Here is a 13,452-nt window from a genome sequence, read left to right as displayed (position 1 = left end):
CCTTGTCTGATGGCTGCAGTGTTTCACTGCAGAGCTGGCGGCCATATCTCGTGCTCTTGAGAACATCAGCTCATGCCCTGGCGCGTCATTTCTGCTGTGTGCTGTCTCATTGAGCAGCCTACAAGCTATCAACCAGTGCTACCCTCGCCATCTGCTGGTAGCGTCCATCCAGTAGTCAATCTATGCCCTGGAATGGTCCTGTCATTCAGTGGTGTTTGTGTGGTCCCTGGACACATTGGAATCCCAGACAATGAACTTGGCGACAGGCTGGCCAAACAGGCGACGTGGAAACCGCTTCTGGAGATGGGCATCTCTGAAGCTGACCTGCGTTCTGTCTTATGCCACAGGGTTTTCAGGCTTTGGGAGACAGAATGGCATAACAGTACGCACAACAAGTTGCGTATAATTAAGGAGAAGACAAATGTGTGGAAGTCTTCCATGCGGTCCTCTCTCACAGGGAATCAGTTGTCCTGTGCTGGCTCTGCATTGGCCATACATAGCTAACGCATGGTTACCTACTCCATCGTGAGGACTCACCTCTGTGTCGCTGTCACTCCCAAATGACAGTTGTCCACCTCTTGCTGTGCTGCCCACTTTTAGCCGCTCTTCGGCGGACTTTCACCTTTCCCAGGTCCCTACATTCAGTGTTGGGTGACGATGCCTCAGCAGCAGCTTTAGTTTCGTGTTTTATCTGTGACAGTGGGTTTTATACTTCTGTGTAGGTTTTAGTGCATGTCCTTTGTCCCTCTGTGTCCTCCACCCTAGTGCTTTTAGGGTGGAAGTTTTAATGTGTTGTAGAGTGGTTGCCTTCTCCTTTTTATCCTCATGGTTGGCCAGCCACTGTAATCTGCTTTCTTGTTATAATCTCTTCTGATTCTAGTATCTCTGTTTTTTTTCTTGTCCTCTTTTGTACCTTTTAGGGTTCATTGCCTTTCCTTAGTTCTTGTGGTTTTTCCTTTCTTTCCTTTTTGTGTTATATGTTTTGTCTGTTTTATTCTCATACCTGTGGCATTGTTTTATTAGGAACAAGGGACGGATGACCTCGTAGATTGGTCCCTTCCCCCCTCTTAAACCAACCAACCAGCCATGACATCAAATAGTCCTTATTATTTTCATTTGACACTAGTTCCATCAATTAGTTGGGCCCATATATATCACATTTCTACCACACTTTCGTAGTGGCAGCAAAATCCACATCATTCGGTAGAAAACTGGTCTATTCTCATATATTATTGCTCAAAACTCCCCATCCATTTGCTGATAAGGAAACATCCTACCACAGCTATTTTGAAATTCCTATTTTGTACACTGCAGTACTAGGTCAAGTTTGCTAAAATATTCGGGGTTGTTAATGTCTCCTCCAAATATTGAAAATGTGGAGAAGTTTCATTCTTTGCGTTACAGAGCTTCTCTCAGATGCAGATAATGAACATTCTCAATGTCGTCCCCCCCAGGGGGCTCGCCACTCTTTGGCTGGTTCGTTCTTGTCTACCACGAGGCCCCAGCCTTTGCAGCATTTTTTCCTTTCCATGCTGCATGTCTATCGTCTTACTATTCTTTTTCCCCTCCCTTGGGGAACATGTCTGGGGTATTCTTGGGAATGTTCTGCATTATGTCGGTGACATGCGAATAGTCTCACCTTTGTTGTTCTTGTTGTTGTTGTTGTTTTTGTTGTTGTTTTCCCCCTTTCTCCTCTCATTCCTCTTTTTTCTTCTTCCTCCCTGTGCAGTCCTGAAGAACAGCACATGCATCTAATGCATAACAGGTGACTGGGTAACACACAATTCCCAGCCCTGAGTCAACAGCTAGGGCTCACACCTATCCTCTGGTATAGGCCAGGCCCAGAGAAGGGTGATTGCCTGAGCTGTATCCTTCCCAAACTGCCAATTGGTCCCTCCATGAGGTGTTTGGGAGGGGTGACCTGAGGTTTGAACAATCACCTAAGACAGGTGCACCCTCTTGTGAAAGGGGCCCCCAGTTGGAAGGAGCATGCAGTCAGAGATGCTGGCAATCATGGGGGATTTCCTCACGATGAGTCAATCATCTTCCCACACCACTAATACAAGGTGTAAACGCAATGAGGCAAATGATTCAAAGACCCTCCCCACTGCACCACGGTTCCTCGTGGTCTCATGTACTGAAGATGGTCAGTCCTTCACCATGATAAATCAGTTTATTATTCAGAAAGGTGTAGATGCAATTGCTGGCCCTGTGAAATCTTGCTCTCGTTTGCGGAATGGCGCTTTCTTTTGGAGACCATTTCTGATTCTCATACGCAACTACTGCTTGCTGCCTCGTTTCTCCACAGTTACCCTGTTTGTGTCGAGGCCCACTGAACTTTGAATTCTTCCCGTGGTGTTATTTACACTAGGCTGCTTTACGGTGTCACTGAGGCCGAAATCTAATCTTACCTCTCTGGTCAGGGTGCCATTGCCATTCATCTTGTAATGAAAAAGGTAGATTCCTCCTTAGTGCCTACCCGCACTCTTGTTCTCACCTTTGATAGAGTGGTGCTTCTGTCCATGCTCAAAGCAGGCTATGAAATTATCACTGTCTGGCCGTACATTCTGAACCTGATGCGCTGTTACCAGTGTCATCGTTTTAACTACTCTAGAATGTCTTGTCGACACCCAGCCAAATTTGCACCTGTGGTAGGGAGGCGCATGAAGGCGATTGTCCACCACCTTCTCCCCGCTGTATCAACTGCAATGACGACCATGCCACCTCCTCTCTGGATTGTCCAGTGTATATTGATGAGCAGGCTGTAGAAGAGATCCGAGTAAAGGAAAAGGTGCCTTATCCAGTTGCTCGCAAGTTATTGGCTAGTTGCAAACCCTGTGTTCTCCCATCTGGTACCTATTGTTCTGTTGTTGATGCCCCTCGCTCCATGAAGTACATGGCCATGCAACCTGCAATTCAGCTCTGAGGTCATGAAATAGCCCAGTGTCAAGGTAGCATCACCATCCCCCTGTCCAGCTGTGCAAAAAGCCATCAAACTCTTGCCTCAAGGGGCGAAGCCACCAGCTACACAACCAGTAGGCAGGAAAGGACAGGAGTAGTACTCCTGTGAAGACTTCCCTGTCCCTCCAGCCAAACAACACCATAGTCTTCATCTAACTGGAAAGGCTTGAAGAAGTCCTCCAAAGGCAGTCTGTCTTCTCCTTTGACACCTTGAAGATTCTCTGATGGTGTCTGCACTTGATACCTTCGCCCGGCCAGCCTCCGTGTCACTGCTGCGCATCAACAACTGTTTTTTGTCGGACTCCACAGACCGACCACACAAGCAAGCCGATGCTTTTGTGGATCCAATGGAGCAGGGTCCTCCTGCTTCTGTGCCCTGTAGTAGCTCCTCTTCCCCAGCTGTCATTCGGCAGCTTCTTGTGTCACAGCATGCCCTTGTACTCTGCCTTCAGGAAACGAAATTGCGCCCTCATGATCGCTTTGAGCTTTCACATGTCTTACAGATTAATTTTGGCCTTCCCCCTGAGGTTGGCATTTCCTCTCATGGGGGCATCATGCTGCTCATATGGGATGACATTCATAGTCAACCCATCTCGCTGACTACCAATCTTCAAGCTATGGTAGTTCACCTTTTCCTTCCCCACCTGACTTTATCCCTCTGTACTATATATGTCTCTCCATCATTTTGCTGTCACCAGGGCAGACTTCCTTCAACTTATTGGGCAGCTGCCTCCCTCCATTTTTGCTACTTGTATTAACTGCGAGTTTTTAAGAGGGGCAGGATGTCAAACCGGCCGAGTGGGAGCAGGAGAGGCACCACAGGATATTTTAATTTCCACTGTTCTGAATATAGTTTGATGGCATCCATTACAAAATATTACATGTTTGAATTCCACAGAGCGAAATACAGTGACGTGCAATAGAAGAATGGTTTGAGAAGAGGCGTGGCACTGCACTTTCGCATACTTGGTATCAAATAATATTTTGTACATTTCCTCGAACACACGTTTTATGTATCAGACTCTACAGAAAGATGTGTGCTACAAAATGAACATATTTGTGAAAAATAGATTTTTTAATTTCTGGCGTCCTACGTCAAAAGCACCAGGGGTTGGGGATGGTGCGCACCACTATCTAGTATTGCCCCCGTTTGGATATATCATAGATCCTGGGCTGATTGCTCTCACGTCACATGAAAACAAAACGGATTTCTGTGGCCCGGAGCTGTGAAGTGGATTAAAATACATTCACATAATTACGGAAAGCTAATATGTGTTATTAGTTTCAAATGTTATTTTATTTCCACCTTTCTGACAGTCAAGCGTTAATCGCCTTGCAGAAAAATGAAATTATTTTTGCTGGTTTGCCGAAGAAATTTGGCTTTTACTAATCTTCTCCACTGAATCGAAGTGTTTAATTCCACACGATTGGCTAGTTTCAATTGTTCGGTGCATTTCAAGTGGACATTTCCATTTTGTGGCACGTATGGCCCATCCCTGCCACAGGTGACAAATTTGGCTGGGTGTCGGCAAGAGATTCTACAGTAGTTAAAACAATGACACTGGTAGCCATGCATCAGGTTCGGAATGTATGGCTGGACAGTGATAATTTCACAGCCTGCTTGAGCATGGAATGACGCACCACTCTATCAAAGGTGAGAACAAGAGTGCGGGTAGGTACTAAGGAGGAATCTACCTTTTTCATTACAAGATGAATGGCAATGGCACCCTGACCAGAGAGGTAAGATTAGATTTCGGCCTCAGTGAGACTGTAAAGCAGCCTAGTGTAAATAAAGAATCAAACATGAGATAAAACATTACTGTACTCAAAGAAAACTTACATACGAATGTGCACAGAAGCCGAATTACGCCTTTTAGTATGGATCACGAAATTCCGATTCTCTTGGAGTATCCTCTGATGTCTTGTTTCTTTTATGACGTAATGTAAGATCTTTTAATGTTTTACTCATATGAGCATACGGGCTTCCTGCAGCATCGTAGCTGTGCAAGTGCGGTGATGCGTGTTACCTGGCTCTCTCTGGCAACTGCTGAAGCGAACCTATTTCTAACAGGTCACAGGAAAATATTGCGAAAGGTTGTTTGAAAAGTGTTACTTTCAAAGTAAAATTCCTTTAATGCAAGCTGAACTATGTGTGAGAATGTCCAATGAATTTCTTAAATCACAGAGCATTTGCCTCTCATTTAAAAAATCAACTCTTTCAGGATGACCATTTAGAAAAATTTTGAGCTCAGAAGATCAGACATTTATGTTGTTGGAGGTGGTGTTGTTGTGGTCTTCAGTCCTGAGACTGGTTTGATGCAGCTCTCCATGCTACTCTATCCTGTGCAAGCTGCTTCATCTCCCAGTACGTACTGCAGCCTACATCCTTCTGAATCTGCTTAGTGTATTCATCTCTTGGTCTCCTTCTACGATTTTCACCCTCCACGCTGCCCTCCAATACTAAATTGGTGATCCCTTGATGCCTCAGAACATGTCCTACCAACCGATCCCTTCTTGTCAAGTTGTGCCACAAACTCCTCTTCTCCCCAATTCTATTCAATACCTCCTCATTAGTTATGTGATCTACCCATCTAATCTTCAGCATTCTTTTGTAGCACCACATTTCGAAAGCTTCTATTCTCTTCTTGTCTAAACTATGTATCATCCATGTTTCACTTCCATACACAACTACACTCCACATAAATACTTTCAGAAACAACTTCCTGACACTTAAACCTATACTCGATGTTAACAAATTTATCTTCTTCAGAAACGGTTTCCTTGCCATTGCCAGCCTACATTTTATATCCTCTCTACTTCGACCATCATCAGTTATTTTGCTCCCCAAATAGCAAAACTCCTTTACTACTTCAAGTGTCTCATTTCCTAATCTAATTCCCTCAGCATCACCCTGCTTAATTCGACTACATTCCATTATCCTCGTTTTGCTTTTGTTGATGTTCATCTTATATCCTCCTTTCAAGACACTATCCATTCCGTTCAACTGCTCTTCAAAATCCTTTGCTGTCTCTGACAGAATTACAATTTCATCAGCAAACCTCAAAGCTTTTATTTCTTCTCCATGGATTTTAATACCTACTCCGAATTTTTCTTTTGTTTCCTTTACTGCTTGCTCAATATACAGATTGAATAACATCGGGGAGAGACTACAACCCTGTCCCACTCCCTTCCCAACCACTGCTTCCCTTTCATGTCCCTCAACTCCCATCTGCTTTCTGTACAAATTGTAAATAGCTTTTCGCTCTCTGTATTTTATCCCTGCCACCTTCAGAATTTGAAAGATAGTATTCCAGTCAATATTGTCAAAAGCTTTCTCTAAGTCTACAAATGCTAGAAACTTAGGTTTACCTTTCTTTAATCTAGCTTCTAAGATAAGTCGTAGGGTCAGTATTGCCTTACGTGTTCCAATAGTTCTACGGAATCCAAACTGATCTTCCCCGAGGTTGGCTTCTACCAGTTTTTCCATTTGTCTGTGAAGAATTCGTGTTATTATTTTGCAGCCATGAGTGTTTAAACTGATAGTTCGGTAATTTTCACGTCTGTCAACACCTGCTTTCTTTGGGATTGGAATTATTATATTCTTCTTGAAGTTTGAGGGTATTTCGCCTGTCTCATACATTTTTCTTCACACACCCTCTTCCATTTCCATAATATTGCCCTCAAGTACCTCACCCTTGTATAGATAGCTATTCAAAGGATTGATAAGTTTTACAGTTCCGAGGAAAAGAATACTGTCATTTGAAAGTGTATTTTCACCCTAGAGAAAGTGTGTTTTTATCCGGGAATAATCAAGGAATTTTTTTTCCTTGTCCATGTATACACACTGGTTATGCTAGATGGCAACGCTTATGAGGAGAATGAAGTGTGAAGAGAGACAAAAAGTGGGAGTTGAGCAGCCATTTAGGATGGATGTTATCTGACTTCAACAGTGCTCTTACAAAAAGATTGCAGGTAACCACAGAAGGAAAGCATGACAATGACACGAAGAGCATTTGGAAGCAGGACGACACACTGCTCTACCATACCGAACAGTTGCTCGGTGGGTAAGTGCACTCAGGTGTGGCAGTGATGCAATGGCCAACATGCACCTATCCGTGTGGCCTCTGTGCATGCGGTCTGTGCTTGTACCAGATTGTCCAACACTTGGAAAACAACAGAAGATGGATGCTGCAGTAATTACAATGCCATGCTAGTGTTGAGAAGGCAGCAATCTACAGGATTTTACACGACATGCTACACACGTGTAAAGAGATTGTCTTGTGTACTAACTGAGGTAGAAAAGTGGACTGTTACAAAACTTGTCATGTGCATCTAGCATATTAGGAGAGAGGAGGAGACAGACAGACAGACACACAGAGAGAGAGAGAGAGAGAGAGAGAGAGAGAGAGAGAGAGAGAGAGAAATGGCGTCATCCAGATTCACCTTGCAGGCAGAAATTTAATTGCATTCCCTCTCCTGTCAAGTTAATGGTCATCATTGTTTCACATTAGAGGAGTGGGTTTGTGCCATTTCATCCCACACAGACAAACTAATGCACTATACTACTGTCAAATCACAACGAGCTATTCGGGAGAAACATGCTGAAGGTCTACATGATACATTAATTTTTCAGGTCAACATGAGAAGCCACAGGGCAACGTGTTTTCAGATGAAGATAGAAAGTACTAGAGCATCCACTATATTCGCCAGACTTATCACCTTGCGATTACAACCTCATACCAAAACTGAAGACGCTTTCGAATACATGAAGACATTACCTTAGTAGTGACACATGACGTAAAATGATTCATTCATGGTGCCGCCACAGGTATTTGGCGTCTTCCAGAATGTTGGCACTGTGTGGTGTATTCATTAGGAGACTATTTTGAGGTACTTTAAGATGTCACAGGTCCTTGTTTCTGCCTTGTGGTACTGTGTACTGTTCAATTGAGAGTAAAGCACATTTGAAATGACAAAATTCGTTTAGTCTTTTTTTATTGTGCTATTCTTCATGGTCACGTTAAATCTGGGGGAGCTTGTAGGCTGTGACGGTGGCTGTCCCCCTTTTTTTTTTTTTTTTTTTTTTTTTTTTTTTTTTTTTTTTTTTTTTTTTTTGAACCATCTTCATTATCTCACACATGTAAATACCATGTGGTCACGCTGTTTTCTGTGTGGCTTACTGTGTCCCACCTCCTTCCGCTTTTTGGCCTGATCATTAGAGAACTCTTCTATTATGCTGAACCAAATAGCTGTTTTATCTCGCAGGTTCACTTCTTGTGCCATGCAAGATAACTTCCTCTCTCTCACTATCCAGAGACGTTAATGATGATTATTCGTTTATTTCGTGAACAGTTGACTTGTGTATCCTAATTACGTTTACCAGCAATCACATCTTATGTTAGGTGCAAATGGTTTACTTAGTGATGAAAAATAAAGTACTCACTGGATTGTCAAAACTGCCGCTTAACAAGTAATGAAGGGTATATTATTTGTACAACTTACTGTTCGTTCCAAAGTTGCTGGTACTGCTTCTCAGCCTGCAATTTAACAAAAATACATAATTGATTTATTGAATTCTCCAAACAAGGTGCTTTGGAGTAATTCTGTCTTCTGATGCAGCTCAAGTCTGCGTTGACTGTTTGCCAAAATTTGTGCTACACTGAAGCCGTTTCTGTCTTCGTGACCTGAGACTTTTTAAAGAATCGGTCACATGCTTGGAACTGTTTTGTTTGTAAGTGTGTAAGTGATAGTTTCAACAGAATATGGCTGCAGTTAGTAATTTTTGAATCCATCCCCAACAATAAAAGAATTAATCACCTTAGAATCATTGCAACACAAGTTCCTTAAATAAGGCTTACTGGAAAAAAAGTCACAATCGTGAGTTTTATGAGAGATAGCTTTGCAAGTGCTGATTGTGTCCTCATTTTGAATAAAGTCTCTTCTAGCAAGAACATGAAGTCAAATTTTAAAATAATTATGCATTACCTAGTCCACTGGGCCTTTAATATGTTCATGGCTGGAGCATTAAAATAAGTCAAACCTATCCACACCTATCAATTAACTTATGACTAAGTCAGGGCAGTCTTTGATGGAGGCATTCTTTATCATCTATTTCTAAGTACATTTTTACGCACTTAGTTGGCATTACTATAGTGCAGAGTCTGACACACAAACAAACACAAACATACACACAAAATTCTAGCTTTCGCAACCGATGGCTGCTTCATCAGGAAAGAGGGAAGGAGAGGGAAAAGGATGTGGATTTTAAGGGAGAGGGTAAGGAGTCATTCCAATCCCGGGAGCCGAAAGACTTACCTTAGGGGGATAAAAGGACAGGTATACACTCGCATACACACACACATACCCATCCGCACGTACACAGACACAAGCAGACATTTGTAAAGGCTCCCGGGATTGGAATGACTCCTTACCCTCTTCCTTAAAACCCACATCCTTTCGTCTTTCCCTCTCCTTCCCTCTTTCTTGATGAAGCAACCGTTTGTTGCGAAAGCTTGAATTTTGTGGGTATGTTTGTGTTTGTTTGTGTGTCTATCGACCTGCCAGCACTTTCATTTGGTAAGTCACATCATCTTTGTTTTTTTACACACACGACAGTAACAATGTAATTATGATGGAACTACTTTTAGTTAATGTATCATTATGTATCTACTAAGTGGCATTTCATTCAAAAGTAGTGTATACAATGTCACATTTACATATATTTTCTATCTGCAGGCTCTTCAAGAACAAAATGCTTTAATGAAAGTTGAACTCGAAACACTCAAAGCAAAAGTGAACACTCATTCATCAAAAGGAAATTCACTATTTGCTGAAGTGGAAGATGGTCGACAGCAGTTGGAAAATCAAATCAAGAAGCAGAAGGTGCAGCTTTTGGCTTTGCAAAAACGCCATTTACAGACATTCTTAACCTTTAGGAAGCTTCTGGTCAGTACTTAGGCAACTTATTGCCATATTTCCTGATCTGTCACAATAGATTGCTCTATCATTGAACTTAACTGTAGTAATTAAGTTAATTAAAGGTACATGTAACAAAATTTTCCTGCTTGTAGAAAGAAAAAGCCAGACTGTGTGAAGACTTGGCCCAAACCAAAGAACAAGTATCAACCAAGGAACTGCAGTTACAACTCACAGCATACAAAGAACGTTTAAAGGTAAGGCTTTTCTCTTTCCATTTTTAACTAAGATAGCATGTAAAAGAAAAATAAGTGCTCAGAGAATTTAAGAAGTGATAAGTATGTTAATGTTTCTAGGATCTAGAAACCGCACAAAGGGCATGGGTAGAAGAAAAAGCTGCTCTACCCATTGTTCTTGGCAATAATTATGAGTCGGTGAAGACATTTGATCGCTTAGTGGAGAAAGAGAGGTAAAGATAGATTTCCGTAATTCTTGATTATTTTTCTTTACCTTTAACACTACTGGAATAATTCAGTGTCTTCCACTTAATAGCTTGCAATTGAGTCCTGTGTTAAATGTCACTGATCTGTCTTATCATTTCAGTATGTTGTTCCGTGTATTATTATTTAAGAGGTTTACTCTAAAAATTCCGAAAGATATGCTCCAAGAAGTCTGGCAGTGTACTGGTTTGTCCTTCGCACATCTTGTAAAACGACCATGATTGTAAAATCAGAGATAGCATAGAAACTCACCAACAATCATTCGTTGCATGTACCATTTGTGATTGATTGAAATGGAAAATAGGGGAAATTATGGTGCTACTGGAAACACCCTCTGCTACATATAGTAAGGTGGTTTATGGGGTATGGATGAAGTGTAAACTGACAGCATTAGAGTGGATACCGTTTGTAATTTGTAGCATAGCCTATACAGTACAGAGAAAGTGGCACTAACTGGTAAGTGGACCAATCTTTGTAAAACAGAATTGGCAGATTTGCTGGCCCTAGTCCCAGCCCTACTATAGGGTGAGCAGTATCAATAATTCTAATCACTATGTATCTCCTCTGTAGACTTCCATACAGGGTGAAAATGAACCCCACCAACAAAATTTTGGAGTTTATACATCGATATTTTCTGAGTATTTTGGCATAAACAACCTGTGATTTCCAGTGGTTCATTATGGAGTACGTAATCGTATTTTGATTTCTTACCCTGCATTACCTTTGTATCTTTATTGCACTAAAACTTCATGGACAACAATGCAAGTGTTGACAGTGTGTGATGTGTGTGCCTTGTTTGGGAACATACTTCTTCAGTTAACTCACAGAACTTATTGTTCACAATAGTAATGATCACTTTGCTCTTTGCCCTCAGGTTTTCATTTAGTACTGCTCTGTTCTATCTCTGTTTCGGTTTTGTAGCAGTGTTAGTTGTACTTAGGGATCCAGAAAAATGTACACACCCTTTGACAGTCAATATTAATGGAACAAAGTGGCATACAGTTTAAATTTTTGCACTAGGGAAGGGCTCCGTTTTATGCGTTTAAAATGTCCTCCATTAGGGGCCAAATGATGTCAATTCTGCTGAACTGTTGGTTGAAGTACGGCTGTCAGTGTTGTCGGTGTGATAGCCACACAGGACACCTTGATGGTTTCTCGTCGCTCATTCAGTGTAGCTGGCTTCTGTTGATAAACTTCATTTTTCAAGGTCCCCTTTAAGTGGAAGTCGAGAGGTGTCATGTCTGAAGATGGTGGTGGGTACTCAACAACTCCTCTTAGACCTATCCATCATCCAGGTAGATTTTCATGCAAGTAGGCTTTGACATCTCTTTGATAGTGACATGGAGTGCCATCTTGTTGTAGGTAAAAGCTTTCATTTCCAAACACTTCTCGGATAGCAGGTAAAATCAATGTTTGCAGTATATGAAGATGCACCTAGCCAATTACGGTACCTTCAAAGAAGAATGGGCCAATCAGACTGCACGATGACAGACCACACCACATCACCTGGTAGATTGACATATTTGTCAAAGTGAACATGAGGATTTTCAAGAATCCTTTGAATTGTGCGTCATCAGGCCAGATAACCTTCCTCACAAAGCATGCCTTGAAACCACTTGCATCCTTCAACCCGAGTCACCCGAACAGTATCGTCGACTTCAAATTTATCCCGAATATGATAAATTGCTGTACTGTTGATGGCTGAGTTCCGTATGCATTACACCATTGCCGTTGTACCTCCAGCGTGTTTTTGTACTTACAGTATCACTGCCACAAGGCCTTGCATTGCTCAGATGACAATCTTACTTCATTCACTGCTGCACTGTCATCTGCTGGAAAACGTGAGCCAAGATATGTAGAGTAAACAATGGACTACGTTACCATGCAAAATTTTCTGGACACCTCTGTACATTAGCAGTGATATACAGCAGAATGGACTGGGTTACTGATGGTGTGTTTGGCAATGTGCACCTTGCAGATGGGTGCACTTAATCTAATAGAAGAGCAGCACAAAGACATTATGCTAAGCTTTTCCCACTGAGACAACTGAGTCACAGTGAATTTGTTTCATCTAAGCATTGTTGTGTTACTCTGCTTGTTGTGATATACATTTGTTATATTACGAGCTGTTTTACAGTTGTGAAGATATTTTCACAGAAACTCAGATAACTAGGGTAACAAACCAAATAAATAATAATTTACACCATTAATCAGCAGTGAGCCACTGGAGACTAAGGATGCCTTATACCGAAATACTCGGAAAATATTCTAGAAAACTTCTGAAATTTTGTTGGTGGAGTTAAGGTTCCCTGAACATTTTTATACCATGACTATAATCTGTAAAGAAAAAGAAAATTGGTGCTTCACACCTCCTGTACTGGCTCCTCTTCTAGAAAACAGTAATACTGCCTTTCTTTAATATTGTAGAGCTCAAGTGTCACTGATCCAACCGTTTTACATACCATGGAGAAAATTATGACATTGAGAGAGACCATATGCATACAAATCTTCAGTACTGCCAGTAGACGCACATCAAAGTACATAAATTATCCTAATTTTTGGAAGTATTAGTGCCTTCATTATGTAGGTTAGGGTGATACACTGGGGGAAGTTAACCCTTTGGTGGCTACCAGGGCTGAGCATCCTGCCTGCCAGGCTGGTTAAAGGGGTTGAACGTATTTTGTGCCTTGCCAGCAGGTGGCCGACACAGCCTTATGACTGCTGCAGTTTACGGCCACTATAGGCTAATCATGTATTCCACAGCACTTGGAACCTCTCGTCAATAGTACTGCTTATGGAATCAGTATCGCTCTTTGTTGCCTGTCATAGCAATTTCTAATGAAGATGAAAGAGAACTTCAGAACTAATCTAAGCTTTTTATTGTAAATTTATCTTGGCTGGAGAGTTATTTCAGAAAAATAAGAACTTTCTGAATTTGTTATTTAAAAATTCTGTAACTTGAGATACCCACTACCAATATATTTGCCTATAACGTATTAAAATGTCAAACATAGGCAAAACACATTGCAAGTTTTAAAGTGAATATTTCCTACCAGAGAGGCCCAAAACTCTGTTT

General features: G+C 41.6%; 1 protein-coding gene across 4 annotated transcripts in view; it reads left to right on the top strand.

The window, feature by feature from the left end:
• LOC124619528 (protein Spindly-like) overlaps window positions 1–13,452 on the top strand; it is a 125,739-nt gene that overhangs the window by 59,799 nt on the left and 52,488 nt on the right. For all 4 annotated transcript variants that reach the window (XM_047145979.1, XM_047145980.1, XM_047145978.1 and 1 more), the window contains exons 5-7: window positions 9,697–9,906; window positions 10,032–10,133; window positions 10,233–10,345. In XM_047145979.1, coding sequence (XP_047001935.1) covers window positions 9,697–9,906; window positions 10,032–10,133; window positions 10,233–10,345 — 425 coding nt within the window. The remainder of the gene's footprint in view (window positions 1–9,696; window positions 9,907–10,031; window positions 10,134–10,232; window positions 10,346–13,452) is intronic.

The sequence above is a fragment of the Schistocerca americana genome, chromosome 6 (assembly GCF_021461395.2).
Source record: "Schistocerca americana isolate TAMUIC-IGC-003095 chromosome 6, iqSchAmer2.1, whole genome shotgun sequence".
Taxonomy (NCBI): domain Eukaryota; kingdom Metazoa; phylum Arthropoda; class Insecta; order Orthoptera; family Acrididae; genus Schistocerca; species Schistocerca americana.
The sequence above is the reverse complement of the archived record's forward strand: the minus strand, read 5'-3'. Positions and strand labels throughout refer to the sequence as shown.